This window comes from Girardinichthys multiradiatus, chromosome 2 (genome assembly GCF_021462225.1).
Source record: "Girardinichthys multiradiatus isolate DD_20200921_A chromosome 2, DD_fGirMul_XY1, whole genome shotgun sequence".
Lineage (NCBI taxonomy): Eukaryota > Metazoa > Chordata > Actinopteri > Cyprinodontiformes > Goodeidae > Girardinichthys > Girardinichthys multiradiatus.
The window spans coordinates 10,376,149-10,389,859 of record NC_061795.1 but is presented as its reverse complement, the minus strand read 5'-3'; the positions used below and the strand labels follow the sequence as shown (position 1 = coordinate 10,389,859).

Below are 13,711 nucleotides of genomic sequence, written 5' to 3'. Positions count from 1 at the left end.
GTGTTTTAATTGACTCATTTAAGGTATTGCCCCTAATGACGACAACCAATCAGCATCCACTGTTACGCCCCCTTGGACACACCACCTGCTTGACCACGTGACCTCCTGCCCACATGGCAACCACATGGCGCCCATATGGCCCCCACCGGAAATCCCGCCCTCACCGGAAGTCCCACCCACCTGTCAAAAAGTTTGATGAAAGGGTGTACTTAAATTCTCTCATGTTGTATATTTGCACTTTCTTTGTGTATTCCACTTACAGTAATCTAATCACTGAGGTAGAATTGCTAAACGTGTTTTAAGTTGAATACAGCAGTATGTAACTGGTTCAAACGGAATTAGGCTATATGGAATGTATGTTTTCATATGGTAACATAATATGGTTTATATAAATTTGTATAGTTTTTACAAGTGTTTCATTTTACACAGGATCTGAGGTGTTCTGCATATTGTGTGGGTGATTGTGCTAATTGTGTGTAGTGTTTTGAAATTCTGAGTCCTGATTTCAAAATTGTGCTTAAGCAATCGTAAAAAACTGTATCAACAGAATGGCTTTGCCAGAATAAAATCAACATTTTGTGGGATGGTGGTGGAATAAACTACTAGCACAAACGAATGAACACTGAAACTGAGTCATAGGTGCTTCAATAAAATAGTAGTTTAATATATGTAACCAGGTTACAACCAGGTTATTGCAGCTTATTTTGTAATTTTTTTCCCCAGGTAAATCTTTATTTCTCAGTACATGATGCATGTGACATTAGGTTGGTCTCAGTCATTCAAATCTTGCTTAAATAAAAAGCAACTCAACAAGGGAGCAAATTCAGCTGCCTTAAGCACTGAATTGTCAGAATAAACATGTCGTCTTTTTTTATGTCACAAAAACTGGCATTTTATTAGGGTGTGTTCGTTTTTTAAATCCACGGAAAGGAAATCCTGCAAACACTTGACATATAAGGTAAAAGATGTATTTTGTCTTTGCAAAAGATGCAATATAAAGACAATGTTCTTTTGTAAAGGCAGCTAAATTTAAAAGCTACTCTAATTTTTAAACTGAAATGAATTGAAATTAAGTGCAAAGAAGTGTTTCTTTAAAGTTGAACTCGGGTGCGCATTGTTACTTTTTGCTATAATGATCTGCTAAGACAATTATCTCTGTTGAAGAATCATGAAAACAGAATGTGAGTAACGTTGAGGACATAAAGATCGCTTTCTATTAACCTCTCAGCAACATTGTTTAGAGCCACAATGTCTTTGAAGAGCTTCCATGTATTCTCAAGGATCATCAGATTTGACAACCGGGAATCAAGACCTGTTAGACAACGGGGGTCAAGTTTGCAGCAATCCGCACTGTGTGGGACCAGTGGATGGACCAGGTTCCAATGTTGTGGAAGACTTCCTGTCTTGTTCCAGTACCAAAGAAAACTCACCCATCAGTCCTCAATGACTATAGACCTGTTGCCCTGACATCCCATATCATGGTCCTAGAGAGACTCCTGTTGGCCCACTTGAGTAAGCAAACAGACTATCAGGACCCCCTTCAGTTTGTTCATATCTGTGAATTTGGAGCTGAAGATGCCATCATACACCTGCTTCAACAAGCCCGCTGTCATCTGAACAAAGCCAGCAGCACTGTGAGGATCATGTTCTTTGATTTCTCCAGAAAAGGCGACTTTTCCTTGAGGAGCTAGGCAAGGCACTGGTGACACTGTACATCCAAAGGAGACATGTGCCCAGGACCCTGGCTTCTCTAGACACAATGAGGAGTAAGTATTGAGAGTTTGCATTCAAAATAATAAATGTTAATGAAAACATTGTCTCAATTAGTTTTTTTTCCAAGATAAGCATTATTTATTATTTTTTCCAAGATAAGCATTATTTATGACACTCAAGTCTTGAGTATAGTGGATTTTTAACATAAATTATAACATGACAAAAAGAGTAGTGATGCTTCGTTTGTTAATTTGTGTTCTAATAGAGACTAATTCCAATCATTAAACATGTTATCTCAATTGTTTGAAATTGAGATAAAGACAATATATGTTAATGGTTCATTAAGTAAAAATTTATATTAGACTTGTTTTTAAAACCCCAAATATGTCCCAGGTCAATTTGACCTGAGAGATACCAGTGGGTCCCAAAAGTGAATACCATACAAAGGTTAAAAGCAGGAGAAGCATCTTCCAGCAGGGCTTTTGGCAGCAGAATCTTCTAATAGATCTGGGAAGCAGGTTTTCGGACAGAGGCAACTGTGGAGCGCTGCATCAGGTATCTACAGCTGGGAATGTACTGGGTCAACTGGAGCAGTGTCAGAACATGTGATATTTAAATCTGTGCAGTTCTACAAAAAATTGAGTTTAACAGTTGCCATCATTCTGAGTGTTGGCTTGAAGCATTTTAATTAGTGTTAAAGTGAATCTAAGCCCAAATAGTTTGGACCCTAAAAGCCACTAAACTGTACCTTCAAAAGAGTTGGCATCAGCCATTTAGTTGACACCAACCTACAGAAGCCAAGTTGAAGTCAAACTCATTAAAGGTCAGCTGTAAGATGCAATGGGAGGGTGGGACTTTGGTCAAGTCTTATTTACAGGTAAGAGAAGATGTCTTAAAACAAACTGTTTAATAATCAATACAGACATGAATTAAAAATGTACAGTAAATAAGAAAAAACAGGAACAACAAAACAATCAACTTATTTCCTTTAACAGATACAGAAAATACCTTTGACCAATAAATTCATTTCTCTTGATATACAAGTATCAAAAAGCAACATAACAGCAGTCACCCCGGGGGTGGGGGGTGGGGATGGGTTAACACAGAAAAATATAATCTGCAGAAAAATAGAGCCATTTACATCTTTGTCAGGAAACTTAAAAATGTACAATTAATTTTAAACTATTTGAAGGAATTCATTAGCACACATTCATCGAATATATTAAATATTTTGATAGTAAAATAAACAGGAAAAACAACTAATCGCACTCCCAGATCTTTTAATACCAGTAAACCTGAATGAAGTCCAAACCAGACAAAACATGGCGGTCTGGAAAAATCTCCTTTTTTCTGTCTGAATGAGACAGGTGTGGGTAAAAAACCAACCCAACATATAGGCAATTATAAACAGACATTAAGAATAGAGAGATTCAGGAGACCATCATGAGGAGCAAAGTGCACAATCTGAGGCCAGCTCTACAAAGTGGGTTTAACATACCCTGGTTCTTCTCTCAGAAATATGGCTTCAGTGCAGTTAGAAGTCCCATACAGCTGGTCATCAGCCTGCAAGTACACCCAGGCTCTATGACTCTGGTTAGACGTGGATCCATGTTAAATAGATGGAGTCGAACGAGCAAATCTGCTCATCAATAACGCGGGCACACATTACGCTGGGTTTTATTTCCACTGCCATTTTACACATCCTCTCAAATATTTCAGATTCATGTTAACATGAATATGGACATACAGATACAACAGGGTGTGGTTGGATGACTATCAAGTGCTGTGGCTTATAACCTGTAATGGATGAATAGTGAGGATGCATATCAGAGTTCAGAGGTTTTTAGTTCAAAAAATACATCAATGGATAAAAATGCACCATGAAATTGGCTGGTGACTGGAATGAACTGGTTCCCATTGTGATTATTCCTGACTGGTGAATGTCCAGTTTGGAACTCAAAAACATGTGGTGATTTATATTTCTTCTCCTCTGTGAATGCAGCACACCAAATTACTGTTACTGAATGAATAACTTAGCCATTTTCTGGATCTGTCAGGTGTTTAAATGAAGTCAGAGCAAAAACTAAAGGTGTTGGGAGCTTTCTAAACAGAAATTATATTTTCTATGACATCTCTGCTGTTCCCTAAGACTGTGAAAGAGAACAGAACTTCCAGCCGGTAATAAAAAGGTTGAATATAGTGCAGAAAAGTTGCTCCCTTGTTTTGAGCTATCATAGAACAGGCTGGATCTGCCAATTTTGGGAACCTTTTGGAAATCTTAAACTTAAAGGTCTACTTCATAATGCTAACTGTTCTAATGCTGATGTAAGATTATAAAATCAGTTTGTTAACCTTCTGATTTTGTCTGAAATACCAAATCCCAAAATTACAGCCACTGTTATTACACAGAGATGGACTGTTACCTCTTCTTCCATGAATAATTCTAAGTAAAGGTTTAAAAATTATTCTGTTCCTATGTCTTCTTATAACATAGTTCAAGAGAAACGTGACCCAGGTAAAGTCAGTCTCAGCAGGTCAAAGCTTTCCAAAAAGCAGAGACTGGAAATTAGCCCCAATATTCTGGCCAGTGAATCACTGATGAATAATGGGTTTCTAATCTGCAGCTTCTAACAGGAACAAACTCAGTCAAAAATCCAAACAAACTTTGGACACTGGAAAACACAAAATAAGGCCTCAAGAGATAAAACAAGAGTCTTGCATCCGACCATCAGATTTTGGTTTAACAGTGCAGCAGCCTGTCAGCTTTGTTCTTTACCCACACACACACATACACACACACACACAGCCCCTGAGGGAAGTTAAGTGCCATACTGCTGCAAAACTGTAATCCCTGGCAACAAAACTACGGCCTACTCCTTTCACATTCTGCATAGAGAACTTCAAAAGTGCTTTTCAATGACCCTCTGCAGTTTTCCTTTCACTTTGGAATAAAGTGAGCACACTGCAGCTGATCCCAACTCAGTATTTTGTTGACCTTAATAATACCAACTAATGAGAAAAGTGCGAGGCACTGGGTTAGACACGTTGCACACTTTCAGGTCACACACTGGTACCTTCCATGGTTCAGGAAAGTCTAATCTATTAAGATTCCACCTAAATGACATCATAGCCTAAGCAGGATCTGTTTTGGTCCTTGGGTTTAACAGCCAGGTTTCTGTAGGAAAACCAAACCAGCAGCAACAGGAGCAAGAGGACAGACTCAGCTATGCTAAAGGGTGGCAAGAATCCTGAGGAAGGACATGAGGACGACACAAAATGATTGTCCCACACCAAAAACAAACGCTTCAAAGGACATCATTGTCTTCCCTGCTGCTTTGTACACCCCGGCTATGGCCGCACCTAAAGAAGAGAAGAACAGATTAATGGCTGTTTATTAGCCTGCCAAGATAAAAATGTGGAGCAGATGATGATAGGGTGGACTATAGAAATGAGTCTATGTTCTGTAACATGTATACAGAAGAATTAAACAAAATAACAAAATACTACTTCATATGGAAAGCTTACTGGTGAGAACTCCCCCACAAACTGGTCCCAGAATGCCCATGAGGAGGATAGCGATGGGCATGAATCTGGCGATCTTATGCTGCCGTAGTGTGGCGAGGGAGATCAAGGCTGCAGGCAGGTGGAAGATGAGCGAGGACACCGCCGTCCACAGAAACACACCATACCACATCTCTAAATAAACAAACAACATGTGCTCACCCATCTCAAACAGCAGTTAGGATTCAAATTCAAATCTAGTAGTATGTGACATCTCATACTACTAGATACAGGGGTTGGACAATGAAACTGAAACACCTGTCATTTTAGTATGGGAGGTTTCATGGCTAAATTGGACCAGCCTGATAGCCAGTCTTCATTGATTGCACATTGCACCAGTAAGAACAGAGTGTGAAGGTTCAATTAGCAGGGTAAGAGCACAGTTTTGCTCAAAATATTGAAATGCACACAACATTATGGGTGACATACAAGAGTTCAAAAGAGGACAAATCGTCGGTGCACGTCTTGCTGACGCATCTGTGACGAAGACAGCAAGTCTTTGTGATGTATCAAGAGCCACGGTATCCAGGGTAATGTCAGCATACCACCAAGAAGGACAAACCACATCCAACAGGATTAACTGTGGACGCAAGAGGAAGCTGTCTGAAAGGGATGTTCGGGTGCTAACCCGGATTGTATCCAAAAAACATAAAACCACGGCTGCCCAAATCACGGCAGAATTAAATGCGCACCTCAACTCTCCTGTTTCCACCAGAACTGTCCGTCAGGAGCTCCACAGGGTCAATATACACGGCCAGGCTGCTATAGCCAAACCTTTGGTCACTCATGCCAATGCCAAATGTCGGTTTCAATGGTGCAAGGAGCGCAAATCTTGGGCTGTAGACAATGTGAAACATGTATTGTTCTCTGATGAGTCCACCTTTACCATTTTCCCCACATCTGGGAGAGTTACGGTGTGGAGAAGCCCCAAAGAAGCGTACCACCCAGACTGTTGCATGCCCAGAGTGAAGCATGGGGGTGGATCAGTGATGGTTTGGGCTGCCATATCATGGCATTCCCTTGGCCCAATACTTGTGCTAGATGGGCGAGTCACTGCCAAGGACTACCGAACCATTCTTGAGGACCATGTGCATCCAATGGTTCAAACATTGTATCCTGAAGGCAGTGTCGTGTATCAGGATGACAATGCACCAATACACACAGCAAGACTGGTGAAAGATTGGTTTGAAAGCGAAGTTGAACATCTCCCATGGCCTGCACAGTCACCAGATCTAAATATTATTGAGCCACTTTGGGGTGTTTTGGAGGAGCGAGTCAGGAAACGTTTTCCTCCACCAGTATCACGTAGTGACCTGGCCACTATCCTGCAAGAAGAATGGCTTAAAATCCCTCTGACCACTGTTCAGGACTTGTATATGTCATTCCCAAGATGAATTGAGGCTGTATTGGCCACAAAAGGAGGCCCTATACCATACTAATAAATTATTGTGGTCTAAAACCAGGTGTTTCAGTTTCATTGTCTAACCCCTGTATATCTGGTTAGTTTTTCCTTAGCCTGGAGCAGTCCAAGTTTTGTAACTTCAGTAACAATTGAAGGATACAATAAAAAAACTACAGGTATTAAAAATAAAGAACGTATATATTTAGAACAAACACTGAGGAAATTTGTGTTTGGTCAAGTAATTTGTTACAAAAAAAGCCTTCTGCTTTTCCTAATTTGGTTGAAGACAAAGATGTAAAAGTAGAAGGGTCCATAGCTGAGATGGAACATTTCAGGTGTGACAGGAAATCTGCGGGTCAAAGGAGGGGGCGGGGGGTCTGTTTGGCTGTGGGCTGGAAAGGAAGATGCAGAACTGGTTCCTCAACTGAACCTATTGAAGAATCTCTTTAGTTCAGTGGCTCTATCCAGACACCCATTCAACTGATCCTCCTGTGCTCAAAAAAAAAAGACCCCGTCTTGTTCTTCATTTTGATGAACGTCTCAACTTCTGTCAATCAAAAGCACCTGAAGGTAAATGAAACCTTCTACCAGTACAACTGAATCTGCTGTTCCAACAAGAAGGTACAAAAATGTTTAAAGGTATTAGTTTGCATTAAAAGGAATTTGCAGTGACTCAGAGTGATTATTAACATGGATCTGAAGTTATGGTTGAGCTAAATAATGTTAGCAGACAGGTTGTTGTCACAAACTCAGGTTATCATATGATCTGTAGCTTCTTAAAAATCGTTTTTTTTCCCCACCTGAAACAGCTGTGAACAGTTTCCATTCTCTGTTGTCCCCATTTAAATATTCTCCAAAAACTAGTTACAGATTGAAATACTGGATTGTGTCCTTATGGCTGGTGGAGATCAGACTGCACCAAACACTGTTCGATAGGACCATCTCCCTCTTTGTCAGGGTAGTTGTGCTTACTGGATGTAATACATGCTTCAGCTCTGCTTTTGTTATATTCTGAAGGTCTGGTTTCTTAAACTATCTCAGTTAAAATGAAGCAAAGATGCCAAATAAAGCTGCTGTAGATACTGTAAACCTCCACAGTGAGAAAACAATGTGAATTATTGCTTCCAGATGGAACGTTTAGCACATATTTGACCTTTCTCAAAATGACTGTACCTATCATCAAAAACTCTTATGTTTCTATCATTATGGTAAACGTTGTGGTAACACAGACCGAAGCCATTAGTTTTATACTGGACATATTGAAGCCAGAACAGCCTGTCTGCACAATTCAACCTCATTAAACCTTTAATGGCTACAGCAGGTGCTGGTGGGCAACCGGCTCTGCCAGCGGCTCCTGGGAGTAATCCAAAGCAGAAAAATGAACAAGCTTACTGGAAGAAGAAAGTTAGCTAGCATCACTAACCACGCCATTGATTAATATTTAGCTTCTAAGCCTTATTCATTCATAAGATAAAATATTTAACAGAACGCAACGCCGAAATCGGAAACTTTTGCGATGTATAACACAAACATTCTGGGCGGCTAACTAGCTAGCACACATTAGCTTACCTGAGAAGTCGCTGAGAGATGTGTCGTTGCCTCGTAGGGTGCCATTTTTCCTCGGTACTAAATTCAAACCGAGTATTTGCTGGGCAAAACCTATTTCACCGTACCTATGTTGCATATTTCAGATTAGAATTAATGCATATGTGCTTATAGCGAAAGGAAGTTATGACTTGCCACTCGGCGCAAATCGACACAACAGCACTCCAAGCCCCGCCCCCCTGCATTTCAAAATAACAGCATTTATCCTGTTAAAACCTCGTTCACATTTCCCCTGATCAGCCATAAAAACTGGATTTAACCTTCTAAAACTGATTTTAGAGCTAGAACAGTAGGTTGACAGTGGTCCTGTGAGAAAACTATATCTTCCTGAAAAAAATCTACATGTGTTTTGGTCTTTGCATGAGGGACAGGGAACTGTTCCACGAACAATAGTGACTGTTTAGGCAGATAACTATTTTAACCATTGAGAAATGCTCGTGTAAATATGGAGACGTTTATTACCGGTAGGGACAGAATATATATCCACAAACACAGATTGCAGCTGCTTTTACTGAATCGGGGAGCAAACAGTTCAGAGCTCCGTTTTCCTTCAAACCAACGTCGTTTTATTCAACAAGCATTTTGCGGCGCTGAGGAAAATGTACAAATCATCTTTGCCATATGAAATATCTCACTCTTCTTGACATGTTTTATAATCTTTAAATAGGTCTTTGAAGTTTATCTAATGGATCAACCGTAATAAGCTGCAGTTATGTGAGAAGATACAAACCGGACAAAAACCGTGGACTCTTTATTCAGCGTAGCTGAGTTAAAACTGGCTGCTGTTAAGTATCTGCATATATCACGTGCTTTGTTCAGGTTCATTCCTGTGTAAAGTTGTGAGGAAGTGCAGAACTGTGTGGGAGACCGTTAAAGCAGCATAGCTAATATGCTAAGCAATGTTTGCTGTTAAGCAAGGCCAGGGTCACCATGTTGGACCTCCAAGCTCCATAACAGAAGCCGTTTGGCTGTCCAGTTCACGGTAAAAATTACACATAACTGAGCTTGCATGGGTTCTCTCTGGGTACTCTGGCTCCCACCCACAAACGGAAACATGGCTGTTAGGCTAACTGCTCTCTCCAAATTGCCCTTAGGTGTGAATGTGTGTGCATGGTTGTGTGGCCTGTGATGACTGGCTACCTGTCCAGGGTGCACCTCACCCAATGATTGCTGGAGATGGGCACCAGGCCTGCCCCGACCTGCAAGGTCAAGTGGGTAAAGACAATTGATGGGCCTTACAGAGGAGAGGCCAGAAATATCAATCAGTTCAAGGTAGGAGGGGGCATTAAGGATGTTAATAATCTAAATGTGTAAATGCCTGGGTTAACAGTTTTCTCAGATACCTGGTCAATCGACAAAAAAACTTTGGCCAAATGTTTAAGAATCTAGATATAACAATAGGTCCCAATTAGGTATGGGGTGGTTAAGCATCAAGGTATACTTGTTTTATACATTTTAAAGCACAAAATATTCCTTCATAACAAAATCTAATGAGAAGCCAAAGAAAGTGCTGGAGAGACTTTTTCTCAATATGGAACACAGATTGAAGCAGTAATACCCCCTCCTCAGCTGTTGCTGTACACTGCTGGTCAAATGGCTGAAACAAGGCTAATTTCTATCAAAAAAAGAGAAAAGACCAAGTTGGCTGTCTGGGAATATTTTCAGTAACCAAAAACAGTGACATTCCAGGTAAACTAATTCCCAGTTACTGTAGGTTTATTGTTAAAATCTTCCTTTCACTCCAGTTGCTACGGAAGAACACACTTCTTTCATTTTAAACAAGACCGCATTAGAGAGCTGCTGCAGTCTGAGAACCTCAGGTTGTACAAGTACACGGATCTGAGTTCAGGATTAAGGTTTAAAGTGTGAATTAACCAAGAGAGGATATGGTGATAAACTAATTTTTTTCTGTTCAGGTGTCTAGCTGACCTTTCCCAAACTCTTACCATGAATGCAGTGTGCTTGGAAAAAGACAAGTCTTTTCCAACAGATCATGACCCTCCTGCTAATTTTAGAATTACAATTTTTTTTAAATAATTAGGAACGTCTCCAGAAAAGTAAAACTGTGTGCTGTGTCAGACACGAGTGCTTCTGTTTCCTGTGATTCACCATGTTTCAGTATACATTTTCTTTTCATAAAATATTTTATTCATACAATCATGTTTTTAACTATAGCAACATTACTATTTCATTTTGAGTGTCAAGATATCAGTCGCACATCACCTCATAGGAACAACAGTATATAAACAAATGCAGAAAAAAAATTATTCTATGCGCCTGAGTCCCGTCTCTCTCTTTTTGGGATCATTCTGTACACCTGGTCGGCCTTTCCATCAATAATGAGCCAATGGGAGTATTGCTGGTCCTGTTGGGACATGTGATTGGTTCAGCTTTGAGCAGTACCCTCTGCTGGGAGAACAAGCTGGCCATTAGTACGTGTGGTCCTCAGGCTGGCCCATTTATGACTTGCTCTGAAGAGAGGGAATTCCTGTCCAGCCTAGAAAAAGGAAAAGATGTAGATCACTTGCTTCAGAGCACTGACAGTTCAGGCTATTACTTAAAGTAATGGGAAAAAAATTGCAATCCATATTAAATTCTTGCCAATAAAATGTTCCCATAGATGTCTAATCTCTGAATAGATGAGTTTTATTGGAAAATAAGTGATTGAAGTGCAGGTAAACAACTGAAATAAATCTCACTTGGCTCATTAAAACAAACAAAAGAAAACTATTAAAAATGCAATTTTTAGCCGAGGAATACTTAGGACACCCCACCACCTAATAACTACTGTTTCCTTCTTTGGCTAAACTGACTTCAGTGACATGCTTTTTGTAACCACCTACCAGGGTCTGCCCTACTCCTCACTTTGAGATGTTTCAACGGTACAGCCCATTTAAAGTCACTTTCACACCACCTCAATGAGATCTGGGCTCTCACTTGGTCCAGGAATTTCCACTTAGACCTTTGTGGATTTACTAGTGTGTTCTGGTCATTGTCATGTTGCAGGGCCTAGTTCTGCTTCAACTTTATTTATTTTTACACAGATGGTCTAATATGTTTCTCAAACGCCTTCTGATATAAGGCAAAATTCATGGTGCATTCTATGCAGAACTGGCCACGTCCTGCTGTAGCAAGGCATCCTCAAACCATGACCTTTTGTGCTTCACAGATGGCTTGAGGAAGGCTGTATTTGGTTTATGCCAAACATCCTGTGTTCTTGTGTTGAAATAATAATTTAGTTTTAGACTCATGGCCTAGTCCTGGTCTATTTTTACGTTCTCTCTGGTGAACTTCAGTGTGGCGTTCATGTTTTTCATAGAAGGCAAAGGTTTCCTCTTAGGACATCAACTGAAAGTAGCAAGAGGCTGCTGTAGGTGCCATGATGACATTTTAGAGTAATTTTAGCATCTTGTGGTCTGCTTTCACAATGAACCTGCTTGGCCAGACCTAGGCAAGTTGCCCACTTTCTTGACACTGGAATGGCTGATTTCAAATCCGTAAATCCCTTAACAGACTAATATGCTGATACACTCTTCTTTGTGACAGCCTCAGCTCTTTCGATCTTACATGGTCTCACTTCCACACCCAGTGGCAAACCAAACCAAACCAAACCAAACCAAAAGCCTGAGGTTTAAACAGGACAAACCTAGAAAAGGATGAGTAATGATGTTCTCATGTGCACCTGATGTCATACATTTATATGGGATTTTAACCATTTTAAGTGGGGAAAATGTGGGAGTGTCTTAACTTATTCATCACAAGAAATACATTTTTTATTATATTTTTCAAAACATTTTTGTAGGCTTTGTTTAGTTTTATTACTTAAATCTGTTACTACTGTTAAAAATGATGTTAAGTATCCATATGACCAAAAATGCCAGAAACACACAACTGAAGAAGGCATGTCGAGGATGTGTATAACTGTATAACTGTACACAGTTATACAGTGTTTGCTTGACTTAGCAGAGCAGCTAAAAACCACCCAACTCAGACAAGATTAAAGTCATCACACAGATAATGAGCTCAGTCTTACTTGGCCTCCTCCATGTTGGACATTTCTTTTAGAGGTCCATTAGGAAACTTAGGCCGACACTTCTCACTGCAAAAAAAATAAAAAAGTGAAATCAATGCTATTAAACGGCACCAGTACAGATGTGTTCTGCTGAATCAGAATGTGACCACATGAAGCACATTTAAAGGGTAAAGTCAAATGATAGCAGTTAAAAAGTTTAAGATGCAGAACAAAAAAACCTCAGAGGTTTTACTACAATGTTATTAGCAGGCAATTTTTACCTATTGTAGACAACTGAGGGAACCCCTTTCTAGAATTGTGCGGCTCAAGGTGGCAGCACCTTGAAGTAGTTCTGTTCCATTCATCCTGATTTATTAAAAAAAAAATAACTTTTATTCCTCCTTTTCTGGCTGAAATATTGTTTTTGTTTTTGCTGTGCAGCTGGAAGGATTTTTGCTTTTGGACAGCTGTTATGATGCATAACCATAGCTACAAGGTGTGTTTTTATTTGAAACAAGACCAGCTGGTCAGCATCTCAAAAGCTCAAATAATACCTCAACTGCAGCCCTAAATCCCAGATGAGATGAAAAGGAGGCCAAGCAAAAGAAAAAAGAAGAGGAGTGGAGAATTCAAACCATTTCTTCGATCAGTCATAATAGCCAATATGAGATCTTTGGCAAAACAGCCTGAATGAACTTCAAGCAGTAACAAGAACCCAGTCAAAGTTCCAGGAATGCAGCATTGTGTGTTTTACTGAGACGTGGTTGCTGGGTTATATTCCTGGTCTCCAACATTTCTCTGCCAGGCTTTCTGATAAATTTAAAGAGAAGATGCAATAGCAAAGCCGCCCCACAGTCCAAAAAAAAGTAACATGATGTGATTTGTAATGACACAAGCAGAACAACAATGGAGGACCTGCTGCTTGGACTTAGTGGAGCAGATAAAAGGCCTGGAGTTGATGTAAGGTGTAATGCTTGCATTTGGAAGATTTTACTGTTAACATAAGAAGTATTCTCTATGCAGGTAAAACAAGCCATCCCTGGAAAATAGAGAAAAAAAATGCTACAATATTAAGAGTAGCAAAATTTACAGTCTGGCACATCCTGAGAAACAAAGAAAGCTCTGGAGGGCTCAGCAAAGCAAACAAACCTGGCCATCCAAAAACAGTGGACACTTGTTAATAACCCACTGACATCTGGACAAACCCAGCAGCACTGTGAGGATCATGTTCTTTGATTTCTCCAGCGCATTTAACACAATTCAACCTGATTTCTCTGAAGACGCAGGTGGAGGCCTCAACAATCTCCTGGATCAAAGACTACCTGACCAACAGGCCACAGTTTGTGAGTCTAACCAGGTAGTAGGCAGCACAGGAGCACCACAGGGGACTGTACTCTCACTATTCCTTTTCACTCTGT

The 13,711-nt window shown here is 40.1% G+C and overlaps 2 protein-coding genes across 10 annotated transcripts in view; both read right to left on the bottom strand.

The window, feature by feature from the left end:
* Positions 1-2,601: 2,601 nt before the first annotated feature.
* On the bottom strand, positions 2,602-8,449 carry tmem170a (transmembrane protein 170A). Its single transcript, XM_047354553.1, has 3 exons — positions 8,246-8,449; positions 5,239-5,409; positions 2,602-5,073 (listed from the first exon to the last, which is right to left on the bottom strand). Exons 1-3 carry the CDS (start codon positions 8,358-8,360, stop codon positions 4,943-4,945), a joined length of 417 nt encoding a protein of 138 aa, XP_047210509.1. The 5' UTR covers positions 8,361-8,449; the 3' UTR covers positions 2,602-4,942.
* Positions 8,450-10,406: 1,957 nt separating this feature from the next.
* Positions 10,407-13,711, bottom strand: part of ppp6r3 (protein phosphatase 6, regulatory subunit 3) — a 67,356-nt gene continuing 64,051 nt past the window's right edge. For all 9 annotated transcript variants that reach the window (XM_047390752.1, XM_047390742.1, XM_047390757.1 and 6 more), the window contains 2 exons: positions 12,315-12,380; positions 10,407-10,778 (listed from right to left, as the gene is read on the bottom strand). In XM_047390752.1, coding sequence (XP_047246708.1) covers positions 10,727-10,778; positions 12,315-12,380 — 118 coding nt within the window. In that variant the 3' untranslated portion in view covers positions 10,407-10,726. The remainder of the gene's footprint in view (positions 10,779-12,314; positions 12,381-13,711) is intronic.